The following is a 17600-nucleotide window of genomic DNA, read 5'->3' as shown; positions in this document are numbered from 1 at the left end:
AAAAAAAAAACAGCTGGTGTATTTTCACAGCATCTAGATTTATTTATGGTATAAAGCCATAGAATTGTAATGTTATTACTCCTTTCCCACCCTGGCAGAGAATAAACATGAATTCAGAAGCACAGTGGAGTGAAAACAAAGAGAGAGAAAAGGCAGCAGAGAAAGACAGAAAAGGTGAATACAGAGCTACAGAAGTGTTTATTGAGCATGCTACAGAGGTAAGCAGAGTACACACAAAATGAAATTAAACAACCATCAAACCTCCCAACTTTGTTAGAAAATTAATTTTTAATTGTGCCGCTTCCAAACTATACTGAATTTTACATTTCTAAAGATGTAAAAACTCAACTAATAGAAAATATACATGACCATTCTGTCTACATAGATAACAGAATCTATGAATCTTGAAACTAAGTACATCAATTTCAAAAAGTATTGGTCATTTAACAGAATCAACAATTCAGATTGACAAGAACTGTTCAAATAAATTTGACCTGTAGATTCTGAGCCATGTTTTTATTAAAGTCAGATCTATTCCTAAATACAAAATATTTTGAAGATTTATTAAAACTGAATATTACAATGCAAGGTAAATTAAGACTAAAGGCACATAAACTTTGGTCCCACCTGGTTGTCAGTTTTCGAAAACTGCCACGAAATTAATCTTCCTGCAAATTTTCGCAGTATGCTTTCTTTGTCTTTGAAAAATACATGCACCAGTTCCTGAACTAGCTAGACCAGTCTGCACATGCTCAGAAATCCACAACCATATTCCAAATCTTAATTACAAACTAAGGATGGCAATATATATTTAAATGCACGTAAGTCATGTCAACTTCAAAAACATCTACGAAAAATATTCAGCCACAAACAAGACATTACTTAGTGCTGACATTTATATGATACGTCCCACAAGAGTGTGTACAAAAAGGTTAAGATTCCACAATGCTTTCCACATAGGGCTCAAACTTACAGAAATCACTTTGTTGTCTTAAGAAATTAATACTCTGCATCTTGTTAACTTTAACTAATGCCTACATTCATAACTGAATCTAGACCAGAATTGTGAGATACAAAAGGCCAATGTTTTTTAAAAAGCAATAAAGCCTAAGGTAGTATAAACTAAAAACGCTGCTTTATTCTTTCAATATCCAGTATCTTATCTGATTAAATAGAAAGAAATGCAATAAGCCAATAATTCAAAATAAGTTCCAAGCAGGAGAAACAAAAACTTAACCTTTTTACACACCCCTGCCTAAACATATTTTAATTCCCATATAACAATGTGCCCTAGACAACCAATTCCTTTTTTTTCTAGTAAATGCACAATAGCAACACTAGTTTTCCTTTTTAAGGCACGTTATGTCAACTAAGTTAAAAAAAGAAAGCAAAATTAAACTGAAAATTTAAACAGACAATAAAAATGGCTTCCCTATTGAACAGATGACGTATAGCAGTTTGTAACTCTGCCTTTACATATGCCATTTCATTTTATAACCAAGGAATGATAACAGCATGTGAAAACAAACAAGAAACAACAAAAAGAAAATCAAACTCTGGTCCCCACTTTTCTGAACAGTCAATAGGTGATGACACCAAACAATGTGATTCACCCCAAATCTTCTTCCCTCTCTTAAATTGTTGACTTGGAGAAAGACACTCTCAGATGATGGTTTTCACCAAGGTTATAATTATGCAGATCAATCAAGGCCTGAATAGCTTCTTCCACTGTTGCCATCTGAAGAAGAGCCATTTTGTGATCTCTTCTGAAACAAAATTATGAAATTAGATACTTCATAAAAATAGGAAGTGCTTAAATACTTTAATTTTGTGCATTCCAGATTAAGAAATTTCTAAAATCAATGAGACTAAGTACTTGAGGAAAATTTTTTTGTGTATCAAGTCACTAACTTATAAGATAAGGAAGCGTGCTTACTGAAAAAATTTAAATGCTTTCACAGTGCCGCCAGTGTTAGCAAACAGTGTTCGGAGATCCTCTTCTGCTACTGAAGGACTAGGAAAATTGGACAGAAAAAAGGGGAATGGTTAATAATAAATTTTATATTTTCTTAAAATTTGTATTCCTTATAATAAACACCAGTTAAAAAAACTTACGGGATATTAGATAGGTGAAGCGTGGCAGAAGGAGGAAAAATGTTCTGAAAATTTTTGGATCCAGGCTTCTTAAAACGATGCAATGGGGAATTACCAAAATCTTTTGTTAGCCCTTGATCATCAAGCCCCTCTCGTGGTAGTTGTACAGTCTGATGTTTAGAGAGAGTAACACGAATAATTTTTCCATACATTTTCTGTCCATTAAGATGATTCATGGCTATAATAAGAAAGCAAGCCTATTAAAATACTATCAGCTCTCAAAATAGAAATATTCTCATTTCAAAACAGCTTAAAATCTGTACATTTCTGATTATCTCTCAAATTTAAAAAAATCCTCACTCTCATTTGTCTTCCTGTTGGGTATCTCTGTACTTTTCTCCAACTCATTCTATGCATACAGCATTGAAATGACTCATAAATTTCAAATATGTCATATATGCTTACAAATAGTATTCTGCATAATTGTTTCATCACTGGTATCTTTGTTTTGATCTGCTCTACATATGAAAAACGTAGGATGAAAACCACCACTATGACAGATTTGCTGAACTCTACCTACTATTTATGATTTACAGTATGTAGTTTGATTGTTACTTCACTAGGTACACACATATATAAAAGTACTCTATTTTCCTAATTAACTAAAACTTTTAATAATCTTCATGCTAAATTTAGATTTCTTTGGATTACTATTTGCCCAATATACCTCTTTACATAACTTTTAATCTTTCCACATCTTTGTACCTCATGTGCCTCCTTTATCTTATACGTAGCTTTTAAATATCTTTACAGTGGGGTCATAATTCTATGTCTCACTGCCAGGCTGATTTTGAAGTGTTACGTTCTCACTGGCTCGAACTACCATGCACCACTGGGCATGCAGGACAGTCCCACTGGTAGGTTCAAGCTGCCCAATGGGAGAGTCACACATGTACCACTAGTAGCTCAAGCCAGTGGGAATGTGTTAAAAATTGAAACCTAATAACTTTTTAACTGATAAACCTGCTTTTTAATATTTGCCATTATTCTTGATGCATTTGGAATTTATTTTGTCGTAATTATTGTACTACCTTTCTCCCTTATTATCTCCCTATCATTTGCTATTAAATTCCTTTCCTTATTTGTTTTGGGGAAAACAGTCATTCGAGCCTCTATTAAAAGGCCAGCAATAATACCTTAAAGTGTGACTTAGAGCTGCCAACTACTTGTAACAGTGGAAATGAAAGCCAATACATATATATATAATATATATATACATACTTTAAAATTGCTCAAATGTAAACACAAAAGTAATATAATTTCTACTCACTTTATAGCATTTTTTATATAATTTAGTAGGTAAAGGTCTGTTACAATCAAGAACTAAGTAACTTTTTAGATGACAGTTGTACATTAAATAAAACAGGGATTTTTAAAAAGTAATTCTTGAAAACATAAATGGGAAAACTAGGTAAATACCATAAAGGAACTACTCACATATTTTACTAGAATTCAGTTAATCTTTGGAAATCAGAGTGAAAAATTTACAAATAATATTCTTAAAATAGCCAATTAAAAATACTGATCAGTTAAATAGTTTTCTGGTACAAAGTTCATCAAAGAAAAATCTTAATGCTTGCAAACTGTAAAACAATTTAGCATAACTTCTAACACATAAAATAATCACATTTATATTTAAAAATTACTAACTTTATGCCTTATGTTTTTTGCTGGGTATTTCTTAATGGAGATAATAAGTATTTCCAAATACAGTTCCATAAAAACCAAAAAGGGCAAGAACAGAGAAGAGAAACAAAGTGTATTTAATTCTATAATTCTCATTTATTTTCTTCCATAGCAAATCCTAGTTTTGTGTAGGATCAGAGTGTGTTTTTTTAAAGGCATTTCCAAGAAGAAAGAATCCATCCTAGCAGCAGTGATAAATAAAAATTTAATGCTACATATAGTCCAAAAATTAAGTGAAATTTTAGTGACAATCTTATGAAATTGAGGATACATGATTTACAAATAAAAAAATTGTAATGATTCTATGCAAAGCCAGACATTTAAGAAAATAATGAAGTAACATGAGTTCAGGAGTGTCCTTACAAGAGAAAAGGATCTTTTTCACTGTGTTTGCACAGTAAGAGCCAAGCAAATATAAGGGGAAAGGAAGAAGAGACTAGACCCTTCTCCAAAATACAAATATGAAAACCAAAAAAACAAGAAAACAAAAAAAAAAAAAACCAAAATACAAATCTGCTTGTAACCTGACCTGGCATCTAAAACTTTAATTTCTACTGTTAAGTCCCACAATACAGAATTTTGTTACGTGTAATCCAAGTACACGGTTCTGATAAAAATTAAAATATCACCCACTTAAAAATAGTTTTTACATAAAATAAAACCAAAATTTTGTTGAATTTTTACCTCAGGTATTTCTCCACCATGATGATCCAGCATTCCTAATTTATAAAAACATTTAGGCCAACAATAAATCAAAGTGATGAGGAAAAACACAAAATAGTTGAGACCATTTTGTTGACTATATCAAATACTACTTGCAGTGTACACAAAAACAGCAATGACTACATTTACCAGAGCACAGAATTCTGTGTACACAAACTGAAGAGATACAGTAAACACTTATGAAAGCAAAAAGAAAAGCAAATGCATTCACATAGCCAATCACTGACATTTAAATATAAAAACTAAAAGTTGGGCATGGTGGTGGAATCTCAGCACTGTGGTGGCTGAGGCAGGATGTTGGCCAGCCTGCACTACATAGCAAGACCTTATCTCAAAAAACTCTAAAAACCAAACCAAACAAAAAAATGTAAAAATTAAAATGAGATTTTGAACACTGGTCACTAATGATTTCCTACTCATATAAAGTGATTTATTTTTTTTTTCAAGGTTTATACTATGTTTGAATTGAGAACTGCAAATGTATAAGAAACATGAAGTTTAATCTTACCAAGCTGTGATTGGTTTCCATCAGCCATCTGTATTAGAGCACTGTCTTTCTTATTGTACAAAATCTTCACGCGCTGCACATCTCCATAAACACCTTTTTTGGAGTCACAGAGAGGTAATCCAAAAATGGAATTAATTTTACGTGAAAGCTGAAAACTATCTTTCTGACATATCAATGAAACATTCAGACAGCAACATGATCACTCATTCAATCTCATCATTCTTACAAATGAATAAAGAAGATCAAGATTTTGAACAGTGAATTTTGAAAAGAATAATTTCTGATAAACCCTCAAAGCTATGTGAATGATATTAAATTAAAGACCATGCAAAATAAATCAGCATGCATTAAAACAAATTTTGTGTCTATGGAGAGTTTTAAATAGCAAAGAAAAATAGCAAAAGATTTACTATTCAACTTTAAGCCAAAGTGCTAGCTACAAATAAGAATTAAAGTGAAACAAAAATCAAATCAATAATAAAAGTATAGTGCTAACAATAACATACCGAAGAGGGTAAACAGACTTTGGGGCGTAACCATCTTTAGAAGGAGAGAAGAGCAAGCAGCGTAAGACAAGAAGAGAGAAGAGTCGAGGAAGAGCGGAGATGAACAGATCATCCATAACGAAGGGTGGTTCCCGCAGAATGGTGAGGTGGTCATGGATCATGGTTCAAGGCGGTTAATTGGGGCAAGTTGGTCCGAGGAACATTTGTTCAAGCACAGAAGCATGAACATAGGGAATGGAGACAGGGAATGAAGACAAGGACAAGGAAAATAAAGGATAAGACAGGGAAGGGAATGGGCATTTGGGAAAAGACAAGGAAAGGGAAGGTGAACACACAGGGAAAAGGATGAAATGGGGAAGGGAAACAGCAATGCAGAAGAAAAAAATAAGGAATAGGGGAAACAAAAAAAAATAAAATATAGGTCAGTACATAGGAAATGCAGGAATTTGGTCAGAAAAATGGTTGGTTTATGTACTGTACAAGAAAAACTGAGTAAAATGTAGTCATCCAAGACAAATATGGGTAAAGTACATCTATATCAAAGAGTAAATTACAGCATTTCATCTCAACATAGGGAAGGAAAGCATGCATAGGAATTTTAAACTTTGAACTTTAACTGCATAAGCATGGCTGGTTATGAAATGCAGGCAAGTCTTAAAAGTTAAACTTTGATCCAAACATTTTAGCATGCAGAACTGTGAATGATAATAGCATTAAATGATAAAATATGCTTAATGTTCATATTAACAGAGACCAATTAAAAATAAAACATTTATATTACACATCATTAACTAATACTTTGAGCTTACCACATTTCATACCAGCTTTCATAGCAATCAAAATAAAATATATCACACATAAAATGTACAACTAAAGAAAATAACAGCAATTTTATTTAACAAGAAAGGGAGGGAGATAAAGTTGAAAAATATTTTTAGAAGACAATGACTAATAACTGCAAAGAAAAAATTACTAAGAAAGACTGGAAGAGTGCCTCGTCAAGATCTTTGGAAGAACCTTCAAAGAAAAATGTATTAGAGTAGTTCACATAAAATAAGATTTTAAAAAAATGCAATGACACATAAGCATGAAATGAACAAGCAAATAATTAGAAAAGGCAAAGGGCAAAATTTTTTTACAGTTAAATTTGCAAATTAGATCACATTTGCCTTTGAGAACAACAAAATGATACAAAGCCAAACTACAGTACTTCACCATATTTTTCTTAGGAAAAATAGGTAGCTAGGTTAAAATATATATACATATATAAAGAGATATGACTGTCTAAGCAAACAAAATATTACCTAAACAAGTACACAGATTTTATTCAGAAGTAGAAACATACAGAAAATACTTTGGCTAATGAAGGTACATAAAAATAAAAGGCAAGTGCAAAATGAAATAAACATGAAAAACTTCCACAAATGAAATGGAGTTAAAGAATAAACATTAGAAAATGATTTCACTAACCTCTTCATTTAAATTGCTAACCAACAGGACTGTATTGCCACCAGCTGAGACTCCAGGCATACCCACTCGGCCAGCAGCAGCTGCAGCAGCGGCTGCAGCAGCATTTGGAATAGCCAAAGGACTGAGAGCTCCTGGAACAGCTGCAACAGGAAGCCCTAATTTTAAAATAAAGCATATTTTACGAAACACACACAAGTCGTTTACAAAAACCAATTTAAGCGCGATGGCCACATGGCTTACGGCTGACCACTCCAAATGGTTCCTGAAAATTAATTTTGATATGTTTAGAAAAATGGTTTGCTGATGTGCAGTAGAAAAAAATGATTTGAACAAAATTATTAATTATTTGAACTAATATACTTACCTATGGAATGTTAAAAAATTACATATGCAATACTCCACCTCCTATGGAAAAGCAAACAAAGCATGAAGAAATGTATTTCTAAGTCAAGAGACTTGACAAATTCATTTCCATGGGTTACAGTGAGAAGTCATATATGAAAAATCAAGTATGAAAAATGTTGCCATTGATATAATGGTAAATCAACCTTTTTCCATCATCTTCTTCATAAGCTCACCCTCGAAATCAGTTGTTTATGAAACAAATAGTCAAAGTCTATTCCCAGACACAAATCACCTTAAATCTTTAATTCATTCAAGTGACCTAAATAATTGCTTAACAAAATGTGTTTGCCTTCTTAATAAACACAAGTTCCTGAAACTCAACAATCTCCAGGAGAAAGAACCAAAACTGTCACTCTCATCACAGACTTTGTTTAAAATGTTTTATCATTTCCTTATTTCTACTGCCCTGCTTCCCATTCTTTGTTGTCCTTTCTCATTAAGACCCCATATCTTCAATCATTCATTCTAAAGAAAATTCCCTTGTCTACCTTTCAATTACCAATATAATCAGAATACTCTTATCCCTTAAATTCTTAGTAGCTTATTTCTCAATAAATATTAGTTCACTAGAGAAATTAATAAAACGGCAATTTGGGGGGCACTTATGATAGCCAATTTAAATGACACTGACTTCCTGACATACTGGGTAGAACTGGCTTGTTCAGTAAGTTCACATTTTATTCCTTCTCTCTTTCTAGTTTTCATTTGTAAGAATCTACAGGTGCCTTTAGTTTCAGAGACAGTCTTTTAGTCAAGTTTCACACAGAAACTACTATGACTTTTCACTGGCAGTATGAAGAAGTCTTTAAAATTCACAATTCTTAAAAAGTATTAAACAGTACTCAAGATCCTAATGGGACAATTAGCAACGTGAAATAGGAAAAAAAGGACCAAAGGTGTAGGGACAGTGAGAAGGATAGGGAAAGGGGAATAAGGGAAAGGGAAAAGAAATAGAGAAAATGTAAAAATGGAATTAAAGTGTTTGAAGGTGGGGAGGGAAAGAGGGGTGAAGGGAGGGCGGGGACAAGGGGAAAAAATGAGAACCAAGACCTGTCATGTAAAGGTACAAGATCCCAGTAATGAATATAACTGTACTGTCTAACTAGAATATACCAATAAATTCAATTTAAATTTTTTAAAAAAGTATTTCACATAAAAATTTCCCTCCAACCTCCACTTAATTCAGCCTTTATCCGTTCTTTCACATCAGCAGTGTAATGATGTTTCTTATTTAGATTCTTGCTCTAAACAAATACATTGTATAGCTCTTTTCCCATGGTATTTTTAGGACACATTCTTTATTTTCCCACTTTTCTTTCTTTTTTTTTTAAATTTTAGTTTTGGAAAACCTTTAAAATAAAAGCAAAAGAGACTGAATGATGAACTTCCATTCATCGGGCGTAACAAGGGTCACCTCATAGACAATCTCATCCAGTCGCCCATTTTATGTATTTTTAAAGTAAATCACAGGAATAAGGATCTTATTTTAAAATAGGAAATCTCACATCTAGTGTTTATTAATGCATGGTAGTCTTTGGTGACTTTTTAGATCTACCACTGTGGATAGTTCAATCATTCAATCGCATTGCTAACTTTTCCATGTTGAATACTTTAGTTTTCATACTTCATAGATTATCTTCCATTTCACATTTAATTGGTATTTTCATTTTTTTGCATTCAAGTAAAGATACTTTCTAATTCCTACTAGAGCACTTACTAATTTTTTTCTTGCATTCTTTTGAAAAGTAACTTTACACTTATGGTTTTAACACTGTACTTCAGCATTTCTAGAGAAAGCTTTGGCTGAATGCACAGTACGGAAATTTCAGATGTAGTCAAATAATCTGTTTTCCTGCCCTGCTTTTAATTCACTATCTCTTAGAAGAAAAAAGTAACTTAAAATTCTGTTAAACTCCACAGTCTTTATAAGATCCAGAGCTGATGACAAAAACCAAAGAGAAAACAGAAACACCAACTACAATACATGATATGCAAAAGACTTCAGTTCCAAGCCTCAAAAGCCCATTTTACCAAAAAAAAGTTTAAAAAAACAAAGGACATTTATTTGATCAGCATTTTCCCACAATAAAAAGATTAAAAGATTACATAGCCAGGGATTTAGCTCAGTGGTTCGGTGGCCTGCCTTGCAAGCGCAAGGACTCAAGTTCAATCCCTGGTACCAAAAAAAAAAAAAACAAAAAGAAAGATTACATAAATTTCACTTTTGGTTCTATTCTTCAATTCTAACAGTCAAGAAATGATACTCAAGGTTCACTAACACACAAAAAAGGAGTACCTGAAGAATTATAGTTAAGTACAAAATTAAAACACTCTTGCAAATCCCCAAATCACTAGCATTTTCTCTGTACATCTCTTGGCTCTTACCATCTGTTCAAATACTCAGTATTTCATGTTTATGTACGAGAATTGTCCTGAACTTTGTATCCCACAATAAAGAAGTTCTGAAACATTTTGGCATCAGGACCCCTTTTATACTCTTTGCTAAGAACCAAAAGGGCTTCTGGTTGTATCTACTGATACTTCTCATAACAGAAAAATGGAGAACTTTTGTAAAGCACAAGAATACACAATCACACATTCTACTAGCTTTCATAATAATGAAGAAACAACTGACTTTACAGAGTTCATGAGTGATACTTTGTACATGTGGGATTGCTCAAAAAATGCTAAGGAATTTAAAAGTTGGATTTAATTCATTTTGAATAAAATATGTGATACATTTTTAAAGTTAAAATGTGCTTAAGTTACATACTAGTGAAACTTCTCAAATTTACAGTTCTAAGTTAACTATACTATTTTTTTCCTGTTTACCTCTCAAAAAATTACTAATTCATTAAACACACACAAAATTATCTATGTAAATTTAGTATCAAACTAAATATACCAGCCTCAGGTTAAAATACTTTATTTTTGTAAACAACTATTTTTTATAAGATACATTCCTACCATATCAATATACAGTTAAATAATCTAATGAAAACTACTTACCAAAAAATTCAAAGGTAGTGGAAAACTAGTTTAAAAAAATACTTCAAACATTTAAGGCACAACTGCTTTTTAAAATATCATGTTTTCTTTCACTGGGTTAAAGTAGTTTAGGTTAAAGCTTAGCGTACAAGCCCCAAAATTCCAGAAAAAGCTGTTTTTTAATAAATGATACTATACTTTAGTAGAAAGATCCCTCTTTCCTGTAAGGTGGGACTCAAAACATGAAAATTACTTCCTTATATTAAAGAAATAAAAAATCTTACCAGAAAAATGGAACATAAATTGTGTAACCTCCATTGTCTGTACAATTGTCTAAAAATGCTAATTCAAAATCCCATCATTTTTCCATTTTTTACCACTGTTCTGGATCACTATTCTACTAAGTCAGTTGATTCATATGACAAAGGACTTTTCTACATTCAACAGTATGTAGTATAATATAAAAGCACTTTAGGGCCAGGCCAAGGGATTTTCAGACATCTAAGAAGCTGAGGCAGGATATCACAACTTAAATCCTACAACTAATCAAGACCTTGTCTCAAAATAAGGGTCAGGGCGGCTTTAGTTTAGTGTGAAAATCCTGGTTTCAATTCCTAGTAGACACAGACTGAGAAACAGACATGGGGTAGTCACCATCTGTTCTTAATGACACTGGTGTTTTTTTCTTCCATTATTTCTTCTCTTGAACTCATAACTTTAAATCCCAAAATTATTCTTCAGTAGTCTTCTTTGAAAATTTTCTATATTAAATTTAAAATTTTGAATATAAAGATCTGAAATATTTCATAATGCACCATTTTTACAGTAAAGTTCTATAATACATATTAATTTTACATTAATTCTAGAATGTAAGATAATTTTATCAGTCTCTGTGAAACTTACTATATATCTAGATATATCAATACATAGATATCTATATAGATATGGCTAGTATCTAGATGTTAATATCTATATATCAACAAATCTACACATACATTTAGATCTATCTATTGATATCAACCCCAATAGGTTATTTTTACCTAAAGAAACAGTAAATTTAATGACTTACATCTTCAGGCAAGTGTCCATTTTCTGTTACTATAACAAAATACTTGAACCTGTAAACTTACAAACAAAAGAGAATTTTTAACTCAGTTTTGGAAAACTGAAAAATCCAAAACTGGGTGGCCTCATTTTGTTTGGCCTCTGATGACTGCTCCTTTGTTCCAGTAAGGCAAACAGCATCAGGGCAAAAGTGGATGTAAGAGGGAGAGATCACATGGCAAGAGAGGAAGCCCTGTGAGGAAGGATCAGTCCCATTCTTTTATAACAACCTTCTCTCAAGAACCAAAGATCCCATAAGAAATAAATCAGTTTTTTCAGAGGACAGACTCTCAAAAACTCAACAATCTCCCACCAGTCTCCACCTCTGAGCATCACCATAATGGGGACTAACTTTTCAACATACAAACCCTTGGGGAGAAACCACATCTGAACCTTCACTACAGCAGCAGATATGCTAGAAAAAATACTTATGAATGTGGATGATATGAATACATCCATGAATATATACATATTATGAATATGTACGTGTTCTATTCCAGAATCAGTGTGTAACAATAAAATAATGTAAAACAGCTTCTTCATAAACTGCCATATGCTTAAGAGAAGGAAAACATCACACAAATCTTTTTCACATGAAAACACCTTCATCAGCTGAGCCACACAGGCATTTTGAGTAATAGAGCAATGTTGTTAAGTTTTCACTATCAGTTCTGACATAATATTATTATTAACCCTTTCTCTACTGAAAGTGATGACAGATACCCACTCACATAGAGAGAAATTATATAAATTATCTATCCTTCCCTTCAGGCCATCTTTCACTGAAACCACAGGCATTCCAAACCTTGCACATTTCAACTGAAGAATGAAACTATTTTTCTTAATTTATCTTACTACTCATGGTTTTTAATTAACTTTTGGTACAGTTTTAGATTTATCAGAAAATTGAAGAGCTCTTTACATAATTAAGTACCTTTATTCTTCCTTTCATTATTAACATCATACATTAGGTATGGCATAGTTATTACAATTAACCAACCAATACAGACACATTAACCAAGGTCCACCATTCACACTTCCTTAGAGCGCACCTAATATTTCTTTTTTTAGATTCTAGGATCTTATGTTCTATTTAGTCACTGTAACTCCTCAGGCAATTCTTCAATGTAAAAGTTTACTGTGATTCTAAAAGATGTGAAATTTATTTAATCCCTTTATTTCCTATTCTGAAATTTTCATCCAAGTCAATTACATGATTTCTTTTGATCTTTTTTCACTTCTTTGCTCAAAACATGCACTAGTTGATAATCTTATGCATTACTTCTACACAGAAGAGGGCTGGTGGTGGGATTCCAAGGTCCTTTCTAATTATTAAAAGCATGGTGGTCCAAGGTGAGAAAGGCAGTCCTTACATTTTATCTGATTTGAAGGTTCAAAATTTACTTTTGCAAAGATGACAACTGCTACTGTTTTGTGAAAAGGTATCTCACCTTCTATTCTATTCTCTTCAGGTAGGAGGAAAACTATGTACATTTGTAATTGTAGCACAAAATTTCCTGCATCCAAAGTCCATTATTAATAACAGAAATGCACTTCTTCAGAAAGCTTTTTTGTATTATCCATACCACATATAACTGTCAACTCTTAAAAACACAAAATTTCTTCTAAATAAAATCTACAATTTGGTCTTCTAGTCAAAAGCTAGAGCTACAGAATTAAGACTGCTTGGCCTTAAAAATAGTAAGTTTACCCCTACGTGATACGTAGGGGAAGAACAAAAAGGGAAAAGAAAAAAATGTGAGAGAATGAAAAGATGAAAATAAAGTGTTTGTAGATGGGGAGGGGAGGAGGGGGTGAAGGGAGGGCAGAGGTAAGGGGAAAAAAATGAGAATCAAGACTTGCCATGTAAAGGTACATGATCCCAACAATAAATGTAACTGTACTGTATCCCTAAATGTACCAATAAACTCAATAAAAAAAAAAAAAAAAAAAAAAGTAAGTTTAGGGTAAATATAGACAGGGTCTTCAAATAACTGTCAGAAAAGGGGAATTTAAAGGAAAGCAAAACAAAATTAATAAACAAATTTCTTAAAACAATTAAGTAAAATTTAATAAATAAAAATAATAAATCTGGTCTAAGCAACACCATGTGATCATCCACTAAAAACTTTACAAAAATTCTGTCCTAGATAGCTAAGGACCTATGAAGATCATTAACTTTCTATAGCAGTGGTGGTGAACCTATGGCACATGCCACAGTGGGCTGTTTATATCACTGAATGCTCTAAAAGGTTCACCATCATTATTCTATCATAACAGCCTTACTTTATAGAGAATGAGTAATTATAAACTCTTGTAATTATACAGATATTCCTTATCTAATGACTTGCATATTGACTGTTTAGACAACCCTTTTGTGTGTGCAGGGCTAAACAGCCTGTTTATAAAGCTTCAGTGTCTTTTTTGGATAGTACACCTTGTTTATACTATACTGAAATTTTGCTGATTGTACTGTACAGTACTGTATACAGTATTCATTACAGAATTATACAAATATTGTTATACATTACAGCATTATACAAAGAAGAGCAAAGTTATCAAGCTGGAGTTTACTTTGACCATTTTTTTGTTCTGAATTTAGTAATGTACATACTATATACTATTCCAATCAATTAATTTAATAACCTAGCTGTAGGAATGTAACTCGGTTGTTAAATTAGGAATGTCTTTAAGCTTTTTCCCCTGTTGTTTATGTCCTGTCTGTAGCCCATAATACGTTTTAAGTGCTCAACTACCACAAAACATATTTTCTTCAATCAGAAGAGAAAAATAATTCTATTTTAAAACCTATTCAATAATTCTTTCTAAAGCAAATACTTTACAACTTAAAAAATTAACATTTTTAAAATTCAGCCAAAGTACAAGACAACTTAATAATCCAAAGAACTCAACATCATTTTCTAAGCCTGTGAACATGGAGGTGTATTAAAATAGTTTAAGCTACTAAACAATGAATTAGGACAGGTATTTTAATGTCATTTCTAACCAAATATGTTATTTATGAAGAACATGACAAAATAATGGTTTTTAACTTAATGTTAAATATGTATGATGAGAGCTATATATGCATGTATTTTGAAGTTACTATGGCATTTGGTGATATGCTCTAAGTGTAGTTCAAAATTTCTAGGAAATATTTCTAACATGTTTAGATATGTGTGATTATTCTGTTTTTTTGTGGAGGACAGCTTTCAAATATGTCTGCAGCAGAATAGTTATTTGGTCTGACCATTACAGTCATTTTTTTTTTTTTTTTTGCTGTAATGCATCTTACTAATGGAATGTTACAGACTAGCGTTTTGCTAAATAACAAAGATTCTGGATACAGAGGATGAGGTATTATTTAAATAAACAACGAACATTTAAACATTTAAAATTATAGTAAAAAACACATGGCAGGTTTATTTATACCAGCATCACCACAATATGAGTAACACATTGTGCTAAAGTTACTAGAGAATAGGAATTTATCACCTTTATAATAAAGGACTCATCCTCAAACAGATGGTCTATCTACTTGTCAATCAGTGACTGAAACATGGTTGATGACAGGCTGAATTCAGACTATATAATATATACTATATAATATATAATTTTCTCCATAAAAATATTATTATATAATACACAATTTTCTCCACAAAATAAATAACATAATGAACTTTAAAAAACAGAAGTGGAATCTAAGTAATTACTTTTAAACTAGTAGTTTTCTAGTTATTCTGAGGGTGAAAATTATTCCAAAAGGAATCTATCTAGGAATTTTGCTAGTGGAATCAAAAATTTATATTAAGATCAGCTAATCTTTATCATTACCAATGATCCAAAAACCACACTTCTTAGAAAGTGATATTTTTGTGTCTTAACTTTTTCAATGAGGTTTCATTTTGGAGAAGTACTCAATTGCCCACATAACATTAAATAAAAATAATCTTACTACTCTTGAAAATAACTAAACACCATTTCTTTTCTTTCTAAACTCTCAGGTTACTGAGTGGTTTGGCGGGGGGTGACTTAAGAAATGGCATTTATCTTTTCAGGATATTGAAATCCTGAACAACCCCAGTGAATTATAAAATGTAAAGGACAACATGATTCTAGTTTTCTGAACACAAAATGGAAATACATAGGTATCATTTACATTTATTTTAAAATATAAGGGTACTGCTTTACTATCTTAGTGCTAATTTCAAATTTGTATGGACTTACACTTTTTTCTCATATTATTCCACTGTAATTAAATATAATAGCATATACAAGTCAATGCTTCACAAAAGGTATTTGTGTGTACCCCGTATCTTATAGAATGATCAAAAAGACTAAACAGGCACAGACTATAGATTTATTTGTTCAAGAAGAACACCTGAACTAATTCAGCAAACTCAGTCATACTTTTTTTTTTCTTCACGACTAGCTGTAAGAGGTTAAGTATATCTATCATCTATTATTATTTATTGAGAAACTGCAAAGAACACATAAAATGTTTTAACCACTTACCAGTCCAATTATTTAAATACAGGAAGACAAAAAATTCACATTATTTTTCGTTAATTTTTATAAGATAATAACAGGAAATACAAAAACAATTTATCAAATTAATTCAATACAAGTATTGATAGGTTGAAATGACACCTGCCCCAAGCACCAAAAACTCCTTCATAATGTACATACAGAAACACACACACATATTTACCAATTTAAGAATGATAGAGAACTTCATAAATATCTACAAAAACAGAGTTAATATCTGTTAGTATCTAAAGGTGATACCAGAGTGATGCTTGAGGTAAACTGTTAAATGGGTAAAAACACACGCATCTGAGACTAATTGTTATGGCTTGTGTCTATGTCTCCCTAAAACTGCACGGTGTCAGAGGTGGGGCTTTTCAGGTTGGATCCAGGGTGTGCAATGCTGGGATTGTGTTGTGCTAGCATTAGGTATGTGATTACTAACTTAGTCCACTGATTAGTTTGGATAGTTCTAGATGTGGATAATCCCACCCAAAAGGGGGTAGTTTGGAAAGGATAAAAGTGAGATGCAGCCATCAACTGCTTAGTTGCTTGCTGTTTCTTTGCTGTCTTCTGCCCACCATGAACTGTTTCTCCTTTGTGATGCCCTACAGTCAGACAATTATGGACTGAAACCTCTACAAATTGTAAGCTACAATAAACCTCTCCTCTTTTTACTTTGGGTATCAAGTATTTTATCTCAGCAATGACAAAAGTGACTAAGATGCTTATTAAACCTTTGGAGCTAACTTCTAGTTTACACTTTTTTAAATGCAGTGAAAAGAGAAAACAATTAACATGAAAAGGAAACAAACCAATCTAAACTTCAGAATTTTCTAAAAGTATAACCATCTCCATTAAGAATGGAACTGACCTGTGCAGTAGAAGGAGAAGTAGAGCCTGAAAAAGATACAGCACTACCCTAGATAGGATTCTGTTCTAAACAAATCAACCCTTAAAAAACGTTTTTCAGGTAACTGGGGAAATTTTAATGTGGATTGGGTTTTTGATGACATTAACCAATCATTCAGTGCAACAGTCATGTAACTTCTGCAAGAAAATGAGTTTTAGAGATCGTATGGTAAGATTTGAGATGACATGTCAATGTCAAAGATCTACTTTAAAATACAATGGAAAAAATAAGTGTGAACATTGCTGGACCAAAATGATGAATGAGACTTATTCTATCAGTATAGAGTAAATGAAATCTGTAGTAAGAAATTTTAAATTATCATTCAAAAGTAACAGAAAAAACTCAAGTTTTGTTAATCATATGCATCACATGTAGGAAGGAAAGTAAAAATAAACTGAGCTTAATGGCTAATATTTTATCAACAGAATTATACAGATTTAAGTGACATGAATAGCTCAGTGACTATAATAATGTTTTTTGATAATACCACTAATAACTTTACTAAAAGGCTAAAATTTAGCATATAAAAAGTTGCAAACTTTTTTCTTTAGTAGTCATTTCCAAATCTCACTATACAGTAAAACCACCTTGGATTCATGAGCATGAAAAATTACTT

The 17600-nt window shown here is 32.0% G+C and overlaps 1 protein-coding gene across 5 annotated transcripts in view; it reads right to left on the bottom strand.

The window, feature by feature from the left end:
• Nucleotides 1-1017: 1017 nt before the first annotated feature.
• Nucleotides 1018-17600, bottom strand: part of Ptbp2 (polypyrimidine tract binding protein 2) — a 65059-nt gene continuing 48476 nt past the window's right edge. For 2 of the 5 annotated variants that reach the window (XM_010639915.1, XM_033758097.1), the window contains exons 9-14: nt 7048-7202; nt 5578-5611; nt 5072-5164; nt 2116-2332; nt 1937-2014; nt 1018-1766 (exon numbers count right to left, since the gene is read on the bottom strand). In XM_010639915.1, coding sequence (XP_010638217.1) covers nt 1634-1766; nt 1937-2014; nt 2116-2332; nt 5072-5164; nt 5578-5611; nt 7048-7202 — 710 coding nt within the window. In that variant the 3' untranslated portion in view covers nt 1018-1633. The remainder of the gene's footprint in view (nt 1767-1936; nt 2015-2115; nt 2333-5071; nt 5165-5577; nt 5612-7047; nt 7203-17600) is intronic. The other 3 variants (XM_010639916.1, XM_010639917.1, XM_010639918.1) reach the window with 3 other exon arrangements.

Source organism: Fukomys damarensis, unplaced genomic scaffold, assembly GCF_012274545.1.
Source record: "Fukomys damarensis isolate Sample0158 unplaced genomic scaffold, DMR_v1.0_HiC HiC_scaffold_33, whole genome shotgun sequence".
Taxonomy (NCBI): domain Eukaryota; kingdom Metazoa; phylum Chordata; class Mammalia; order Rodentia; family Bathyergidae; genus Fukomys; species Fukomys damarensis.
Note: the sequence above shows the minus strand (reverse complement) of the source record. Positions and strands in the feature narration are given on the sequence as shown.